We start from the raw sequence: 9,677 nt of genomic DNA, 5'->3' as shown, positions 1-9,677 counted from the left end.
CGCGCACGCCGTTTGCGGACGATGAAGCCATTTGGAATAGGAGGAAGCAAAGGCTTTTCAGCTGAGTGCGCACGGAAGGAAACACGGAGACGTTTCTCCACGCACACGCAAACCTATCAGGAGACATATGTGACAGTCAGAAATCCTCACCTTCTGCTACATCGGAAAATTGCTGTTAAACATGTGAGTCCTTGAGAAAATCTACCAAATCTCAGTGTTGTTCACACACGCACACACTGGCTTCAATTTACACTACTCACTCTAAGGGATACTGTTATTTCCATGAGTGCTTTTCCTATTTGCTCTCAATTTTATTGAAATGCATAAAAGTCCCCCTATATATTACTAATAATGAACAAGTAGCACTTTATTTTCATTAGTTTATTTATTGTCCAAAAATTAAACTAGAATAAAGATTGCCCCACATACCAAACACGGACCTCATCAACAGCGAGTATTTCCTCCACTTGCTGCAGTGACAGCTCGACCTCGGCGTCTCCCGCTCTTCAATAACCTCATGATGTCGTTCTGAGGCGTTCCACTCTTCCACAAGTTCTACATGCGGTTCTGCAGGTCACTTGGGGGTCCGGTCTTCCAGTCTCTGCTTCAGCTGGTCCCAGACCTGCTCTATGGGGTTCAGGTCAGGGGTCATTGCTGGTCAAACCATGTGGCCACGCCCACTTCCGAAAGACCAGCTGTGTTCATTCTGGTGAAGCGTTATCATCCATGAACAGATGTTGGGGTGTTCTGGTGGAATTCTATGATGTCTGAGGTCAGAACCTGCAGTGACTGGACCGTCTACAAGAACCAGACTGTTGCTCCTCCTCAACTAAAGAACCCTGGAGACCATGTTGACCTTGGCGTGTCGCTCACCTCGCCTTCTCCAGCTACGCTGACCATCATCTGTGTGTGAGGTGACCCGACACTCATCCATGAACAGGACGGTAGACCGTTGCTGTATCGTCCAGGTCACATGGTCTGTACTGCAGACGGCGGTGTCTTGGTGTGGGTGGAGTCACCTGCAGCGGTCATCTGTCATTCCAGTCAAAGCGGTGGACTCTGACAGTAGTTCAGAGTCTTGATGCAAGTCTGCTGATGACACTTGGAGACTCACCAAGTCCACCTGCAGCACCTGCCTGTCCCCCACCAACCTGAAGGCGCTGTGGTCGGGTGGAGCTGCTCGCCGTTCAGTGTCGTGTTCATGGGATGAACTCGACTAAATCAGCTGTTTAGACCACACAATGCTGACTTGATGAAACACTGAAAAGGTTTTTCTTTTAGATTTTTTTTAGTTTTGGCCTCAATATGGAAGACAAACACAGTGTGGCCATTATGTGGAAAACACTAAATGAGGTGTGTCTTTCACCACTAAACTATTGCATCCCAATCCTGAAAATCTGTGAAGTGATACAAACACTACGAATATGAAATCTACTGCGTTTTTCTCATCCTCCCTAACTTATATGTCTATGACGACTCTCATTCATCCAGGTTGATTCCATCACACTAGTAGGTTTAGGGGCTGTCATCTGGACTTAGTTTTTAAAGTTAGAAGATGTTTCACTTCTTATCCAAGAGGCTTTGTCAATTCTGAATTAGCTGGTAACTAACTTTAACTTTAACTTGACAAAACTAAGTCCAGATGACAGACCCGAAACCTACTACTATGATCCTTTACTTATTGCAACTAATGTAAAAGCTGACTCTAGTTTGTTTTCTAAAGCTTAGGGTTTCTAAAGTTTTCTAAAGTTTATCCATTTTTGGGGTTAGGGTTGGGTTAGGCTAACCCTAACCCAACCCTAACCCCAAAAATGGATAAACAGAAAAGTTGTTTTTAATCACCTTAAATGACCAAGTGTCATTTGTACAGTTAACCAGGCCCTCCAGAGGTTTTCCCAGTTGCGGTCGGAGGTTGCTGTGCAGATCCTCTGCTCGTATAGTATTTGTATCATTTGTCAGACTTATTTCTTCAAACTTTTTCTTTTGCTCTGGACAAACAATGTCAGCTACTTTCAGCATACATTCTTTTAGAAACTCCCCGTCACTCCCCGTCAGGGCTTGTTATGCCGGGCCGTTTCCAAAGCCACAACTTTGCTACTAGCTTCTGTCACAGCTTCACTGGATTTTGTCATTTTTGTAAACATCTGGTGTGCAGCGTAGCTTCGTTGTAGTTGTTGGAGCTTATTGTTGCTTAGTGACAATTCTTATTGAATTCTTTGAGAATTGCGTTTACCTGCTTACAAATAAGGCACATGACTTTATCCAGGCCACAAGGTACAACAAAGTAATCATCTGTCCACTTAGCTTGAAAGCGCCTTTTCTCCTCGCCAACACGACGTTTTTCCTCAAAGGAACCTGCTCTGGCTTTCTTTTTCTGAGGGCCACCAAAAATCTTTCCAGCCTTTGAGAACCCCTGATCTAAATACACTCAGGTACAACAATTGATGGTTTTACTTTTCCAAAATTTTGATTGTATGCTGTCAAACACAGAAAACTAATGGCGTATATTTATATAGCAATTTTCTACCTTCTTTTGAAGGCCCAAAGCACTTCACAGTCCCATTTACCCATGCACACACACATTCAAACACTGTTGGCGGCTCCGCTGCCGAACACTGGCGCCAACCTCCAGAGGGGTTCAGTACCTTGCCCAAAGACACTTTGACCCATGGGCGTGCAAGGCAGGAATCAAACCTGCAATCTTAAGATCATGGGTCAACCCCCCTACCGTAGCACCGCGGCTGCCCAAGGTGAACTCGGTGTAGGGGCGGTCAATTAATTATAGATTTTAAACATTTAAAAATTCCATGCGCACCCTCCACGGGTGGTTTCTCATCTAAGCTAATACATCAAGCTCAGTGAATGTCTCAGGTGATAGAGAGCAGAGGATACAGTGCTGGAGGACAGATCTTCATGGGAGGACAAACCCCTGCATGGGATGTACCACCGGACCATAACTGAAGTGGCTGATATCAAGAAGTCCTACCAATGGCTAGAAAGGGCTGGTAAAGCCACAATCAATTGGCTGGAATAATATACAGGAACATGTGTGCAGAATATGGACTGGAAACCCCAAGGTCAAATGGGAAAAACCTCTGAAGGTGATAGATAGATAGATAGATAGATAGATAGATAGATAGATAGATAGATAGATAGATAGATAGATAGATAGATAGATAGATAGATAGATAGATAGATAGATAGATAGATAGATAGATAGATAGATAGATAGATAGATAGATAGATAGATAGATAGATAGATAGATAGATAGATAGATAGATAGATAGATAGATAGATAGATAGATAGACAACTTTATTTATCCCTTTTGGAGGTTCCTGCATGGAAATTGACATCTCCATCGCTTACAGCACTGGTTGACATGGTAGACAATGAGAGGGCAAAGATCCTGTGGGACTTCCAGATCCAGACTAGGATGGTAATGGCGAACCAACCAGACATTGTAGTGGTGGATAAAGAAGAGAGGAAAGCCGTTGTGGTGGATGTGGCAGTACCAAGCGATGGGAACATCAGGAAGAAGGAACATGAGAAACTGGAGAAATACCAGGGACTCAGAGAAAAACTGGAGAAAGCCTGGAAAGTGAAGGTGACAGTGGTGCCTGTGGTAATTGGAGCACTGGGGGCAGTAACCCCCAAGCTGGAGGAGTGGCTACCAGAGATACCTGGAAAGACCTCAGACCTCTCAGTCCAGAAAAGAACAGGAACAGCTAAGATACTGCAGGACCCTCAAGCTCCCAGGCCTCTGGTAGAGGACCCGAGCTTGGAGGAGAAACCACCTGCAGGGGATGAAAATTATTATTATTTAGTTTGTATTTCAAGCATTCTTCCTGAAATCCCAGGAGATTTTTTATTTTTGCATCAGCAATCTAGAAAAATACACTCTCATTGAAAATATCCCTATTTAGATTGTAAATCAAGAGTGTTGTCTAAAAGCCTTTTCATGCATGAAGTTAAAAAATGTTGCAAAACATGGAGGTGGGGGGAGAGGTTGTTTGGTGGCTCAAACGTCACGTGACAGCGCTTCGCTAACAGGATGCAGTACACGCGTTGCCCTGTGGGCGGCGCTGCGGCTCTTCACTTTAACTCCTTCCGCCACCACAGAAGAAGACGCTAAGCAGGCAACCTTCGTTCACTTACAAAACAACGGCGGAGCAGCAGAAACTCTCCGAACCGCGGCCGCTTAGACACCTGCTGCGTCGCGGAGAATGGGGCTCGACAGGTTCTGTAGTCCGAACAGTTCGGAACCTTTCTGGGTGAGTCATTTTTCCTGTCATCCCCTCTTAGTCAGAAGTTGTTTAGCGAACCGGCGCGTGCTTAGGACCCGGCAAGTCCGGTTCCGTTCAGTCTCTTCGGGCTTCTCCATCATGACAACAGATCGATGAAGCCGGAGTTCCGAACCTTGGTACCGTGACGCCGGACAGACTCAGGAACGTCGTTTTTCTTTAAACTTGGTTTCTCGTGTGTGAAACCCAGACCCGTTTTTTTCTTTTTCTTTTTTTTTTTTTTTTTTTTTTTGGGGGGGGGGGGGGGGGGGTAACGCCGATTAAATAAAAAAATAAAATTTCATCCGGAAAGACAAAGAGAACGAACCCGACCTCATCCTGGAGAACTCAACAAGAACAGTTCTCTTCTGGGCTTTAAGTCAATTTGATCATTTATTATTTTTTTCTCTGTTCCTTTAGCAGCAATTAACTGCAACCATAAATAAATAGAGTAAGAAATAGAAACAAATACATTAGATAAAATAATAGTAATAATAAACAAACAAACTGTGGCCAGTGACCCCACCGCTTCTCCGGGTTTAGGTGATAAAAGCAGAAATCAGAGAATATCTACGTTGTTCCTAAAGCCATTTATGGCAGAAAGTCCAGTTCTGTGACGGTCCTGATCCCACGGGGAGTCCAGCTTCCTGCTGATGGAGTTCTGGCTGACGGCTCTCATCCAGAGACCCAGAAACACAGCAGCAGGTTCTCCTTTGCTTGCAGAACCCGTGTCCACTTTCACTGATAGAACGGTTCAGTGAAAAGTTTTTTCTCACTGTCAAGCTGTTGGAAAAGCAGGACCACTATGACCTTTTGACCTTGTCCGCCTTTCCTCCAGGATTGGAACCGTAGCTGGAATACGTCTAATCCGGACCTGACTCCGTGCTTTCAAAGCACCGTGCTGGTGTGGGTGCCATGCCTCTACCTGTGGCTCTGTGCCCCTTTCTACCTGATGTACATGCGCAGCCACAACCGGGGCTACATCTGTATGAGTCACCTCAACAAGGCAAAAACGGTAAGACGTCCTTCCAGGATTATCATCAGATCGGTTCCTTCTTCTGTTAAAGTCCCGCTCTGATCACCCCGGTGGTCTTTCCATTATGATTCTGATGTTTAGGCAAAATCCAGAAATCGGTGCAGTTTTCTAGGACATAGTTTCTGAAGAGCGGCATCAGAAATTCCCCTCTGAGTTGTGGGCGGGGAAACCCTGAAGCAACTCCCCTTTTGCTGAGAGCTCTCTGTTTACATGGTCTCCTGCTAGCTTTTTAAACCCCCTGCCTAACAATAGCAGAGCGAAAGAAACAGCAGCAGAATCAGATCCATCTGTCCGTCCGGTTCTGATCCAGATTCCAGCCAGGAAAACAAAGACCTTCATGGATCTGTTGGTCTGCAGATGGAGGATAAGAAAGGGGCGGAGCTTGGAGACTGGGGGGTATTTTTGAAATACGATCTTTTCCAATCCGGATTTTTTTTGTCTTCTCCTGATTCACAATGATTAGAATAAAGAAATACATAGAAATGCAAATTTAATCCTAATTATCTGTATATATATGTCTTCCATCATCATAAAAATGTTACAATAACATGTTAAAAACAGCATTTTCATCACTAAACCTCACTGTAAATCTACAAAAACGCCCAAATGAAGTGTAATTGTTTCCACTGTTAGCCTTTCCTTCATGCTGAGCTGTGGCCTTTAAACCGTTTTGGTTAACTTGGACAAAACTTCCTGAATCCTGATCAAAATGTTTGGATCACAGTAGATCAGGGGGGTCAAACTTATTTTTTACTGGGGGCCACATCAGCATAGTGTCTGTCCTCAAAGGGCAGATAGAACTTATACATGTAACTAAATGTGATGAAAATAAATGTAACAACTCCTTAATGTTAAATAACTCATTATTTATTATAACTTTTTTAAGTGATAATTACAGTTGCATAGAAAACATATGTTTGTTTGTTACTCTAACATAAATTCTTTTAAATTTTCACCGCTTATTAAAACCAACAGAACTCCATTAATGAAGGATCAAACTGTCCAAGTGAATAAACAGACATAACATAAAACGGAGCTGCAAAGAACATGAATTATAGTGTAACATTTTACAACAAAAGGCTGCACACAACAACAATGTGTCTGCATTCACACAGACCTGCAAACATTGAATAATTACAACAGCAGCTACACATAAATAATATAAAATAACATGGAGGGCCACATTTGGCCCCCGGGCCTCGAGTTTGACACCTGCAGTAGACGTAAGCATCATTTTAGTTTAATGTTTGGATTAATGCTGCATTGAGCTTTAAACCAACGAGCTCTCACATTACTTTGATAAAGAGGTGAAAATGTTTTTTTTAAATATAGCTTCCTTTCATCTCCGGCTCAAAACAGACTTCAGGGAAAACAAAAGTAAAAGTGAGAAATGAATAAAACCCAAATATAGTAAAAACAAAACTTAACTAGGATCAGACTAAACAAAAAATAATTTATTTTGATTTGAATTAAATGGTTTTCTTCAGTCAAAGCCAGAATAATGCATTAAAACAAAACAATCATCAGGTCTACATTCATTCAATGACGTATTAAACTGAGGATAATTAGACATTAAATCAAATATTTATTGAAAGGAAGTCAAAGGAAGTGAACTTCTATAATCCCACCTCTGTTCTACTGTAACCATTTATTACATGATTTATCAATAAAGCACATGATGAATTACTTAATTATTAGGTACAAATAGATGTAAATATTTTAGAAGTCACCATAGTAAATATAGATCAGTTATCTAAAATATATGCAGATTATGTTCATCAGAAAAATCCAGACTATGATTAAAAATAACACTATATCAGGATAAATAGACAAAACACTGTTTCAGAAACCTCCATAGCATAAATTGATCAGATATCAAAAATAGATGCAGATTATTTTTCATTAGAAACAATCATGAATTCATTTTTGTAGCAAGTGAAGTGATATAATTGGAGATCAATCACTTTAATCATCTTTACTAGGTAAGTAATTATTATCATTATAATGTAATGCTGTGAAATAACAGGGTCCATATTCTGACCATTGTCCACCTTCTTCTGATTGACAGCTGTCCTTCTGGGTTTTATCAAATGAACGAACGTCTTATTGTGTTAATGCAAATCTTTGTTCACTGAGCAGTAATGTGTTTGAGGCAGACGCCTCTTCACTGAACTGTAGGTTTTCTGTCGTTGGATTTATGCTGCAGAACGGTTACAATGGAAGCAGATGAAGTCATCCTTCTCCCCAGCCTGCTATAATTCTTATATTCCTCTGATGAAAATTGTGTTTTTATTATGTTTTTGTGGCGTTTTACTCATGATGGAAGATGTAAGTAAAGAAAATGAAGCTTAAAACTGCATTTCTGAGTATTTTTAATTCAAATCCTTGTGAATCTGGAGCATCTTGTAGAAACCTCAATCAGCCGGTCACATGCTCCCTGCTCCAAACTCTGAAACAGGGAGGGGAAGGGGGGCGGGGTTGCTCTGCCCCACAGCTCAGAGGTGATACTGCTCGCCATTTTTGTCCCACTGCTCATGTTACCTTGGAGCTGTGAGGGGCTGTAAACTAGCGTGACAGTGTGAACGGATGGATGATGGGAGGTGGGGGGAGGCCAAATCCAGGGCAACAGTCCCGCCCACAAATGAACTCCTGCCGCTCTGCAGAGACTATGTCCATGAAAGCAACACAGCATTTCTTAGATTTTGGCTAAAAGCGGCGTCTTCATCATCAAGAGACCACCAGGAACCAGGAAACCCACTCAAAAGAGGATGAGAGTGGGACTTTAAAATAAAAAAGTAAAGGAAATATGTTTTGGTTTCTGGTGTTTTTATTTAAATCTCCTTTTGTCCTCCAGGCTGTGGGTTTCCTGCTGTGGATCATCTGCTGGTTGGATGTCTTCTACTCCTTCTGGGAGAGGAGTCACAGTAGAAACGTCGCCGCCGTCCACCTCGTCAGCCCCACCCTGCTGGGCCTCACCATGGTCAGACCAGCTCCTCTCTGTTTCAGTACATTTGTGATTCTGTTGTATGATTCCTGCTTTTAAGTAACACTACATTCAAAGACAGAGGATGTGTGCCTAAACTGCAGACAGACGGTCGTTTTATGACCCGTTCTGCCTCCTACCTGCTCCGGTTGTCAGAATGCTCCATGAAATGTGTGGTGCTGAACCACAGGTGTGTATTTGCTAAGCAGTTTGCAAATGATCTGCAAATGTTGTTGTGCGCTGCAGCTGCTGGCCACCCTGCTGGTCCAGTATGAGAGGATGAAGGGCGTGCAGTCGTCTGGAATCATGCTCATCTTCTGGCTGCTGGCGCTGCTGTGCGCCTCCGTCACCTTCAGGTCCAAGATCCTGCAGGCTCAAGACCAGGTCCGAGCCCTGAGCAGTTGGAGTCAGTGAAACCCATTGACTGTACGTGAGAACTGGACTGAGCGGTCCAAACAGGAAGTGGCTCGACGAAGCCAAAATCCCAAAGACGTCTATAGAGAAATAAACAGCTGTTACTCCGTCATTCTTATTCCTTTTTAACATCTTTTTGATGATCCTCCTTTTATATTTATTTCTGTATTTCAAGGTATTCAAGTTATAAGCGAACCAATCAGATTTCTCAGTAAGAGTAGGTGGTCTCACGTCCAAAGTTTGAAGCGTTTGACAGATTTCGTGTAGTGGTAGGGGCGTGGCCTCCCAACAAGCTCACTCCTGAGTGGTTGCCATAGAAACGTCTATGACCGACGTGGACCAATCACTGCATAGTGACATGGGCTGGGTGTAGTATGAAAAATGGCGCCTGACTTGTCTCCGTGTGGTTGTGCGTGACGTCACGCTCGCTCAGTCCAGTTCTCTGATACCGTCCATGGTGAAACTTTACTGAGTGAAGTCATGGAAGCTTCTGTCGGGGGTTAAAGGGGCGAAACTCACCCGTTTGTCCTTTCAGCCCGAGGCGGTGAGTGGGTGGAGGTACACCACCTTCTACGTCTACTACGCCCTGCTGCTGCTTGCCCTCGTCCTGTCCTGCCTCAGCGACCAGATGCCCCTCTTCTCTCAGGCTGTCAAAGACCCGGTGAGAACCCCCCACACTGTTTTCTCCTCTGGTTGTGCCACAGACATTTTCTTTGGCTGTAGAACCAGCACCAGTCCGGTCATAAAGCTCCCACGTTATCTGACACGATGAGGCGTCGCACAACATTCACTCACATCCTGATTCCTGTTCTCCAGCCAAGGCTCCGCCTCAATGACATGAAACCAGCTGAATCTTTTCTGTGACTCCGGCCGGTCGTTTTCCTCCACAGCATGAGCTCTGACGTCCCTGTGGCCGCTTTCAGCGCCTGCGAGACACAGTTCAGGGCTTACTCCGTTCTCTG

General features: G+C 43.7%; 1 protein-coding gene across 4 annotated transcripts in view; it reads left to right on the top strand.

Annotated features, from left to right (window-relative positions):
• Window positions 1–20: 20 nt before the first annotated feature.
• Window positions 21–9,677, top strand: part of abcc1 (ATP binding cassette subfamily C member 1 (ABCC1 blood group)) — a 34,496-nt gene continuing 24,839 nt past the window's right edge. For 2 of the 4 annotated variants that reach the window (XM_020705550.2, XM_020705549.2), the window contains exons 1-5: window positions 21–183; window positions 5,121–5,297; window positions 8,173–8,298; window positions 8,548–8,685; window positions 9,251–9,376. In XM_020705550.2, coding sequence (XP_020561209.1) covers window positions 22–183; window positions 5,121–5,297; window positions 8,173–8,298; window positions 8,548–8,685; window positions 9,251–9,376 — 729 coding nt within the window. In that variant the 5' untranslated portion in view covers window position 21. Of the gene's footprint in view, window positions 184–4,111; window positions 4,274–5,120; window positions 5,298–8,172; window positions 8,299–8,547; window positions 8,686–9,250; window positions 9,377–9,677 lie in introns of those variants that run through there. The other 2 variants (XM_011478656.4, XM_011478655.4) reach the window with 1 other exon arrangement.

The sequence above is a fragment of the Oryzias latipes genome, chromosome 8, assembly GCF_053564925.1.
Source record: "Oryzias latipes strain Hd-rR chromosome 8, Olatipes_Hd-rR_3.1".
NCBI lineage: Eukaryota > Metazoa > Chordata > Actinopteri > Beloniformes > Adrianichthyidae > Oryzias > Oryzias latipes.
The sequence above is the reverse complement of the archived record's forward strand: the minus strand, read 5'-3'. Positions and strand labels throughout refer to the sequence as shown.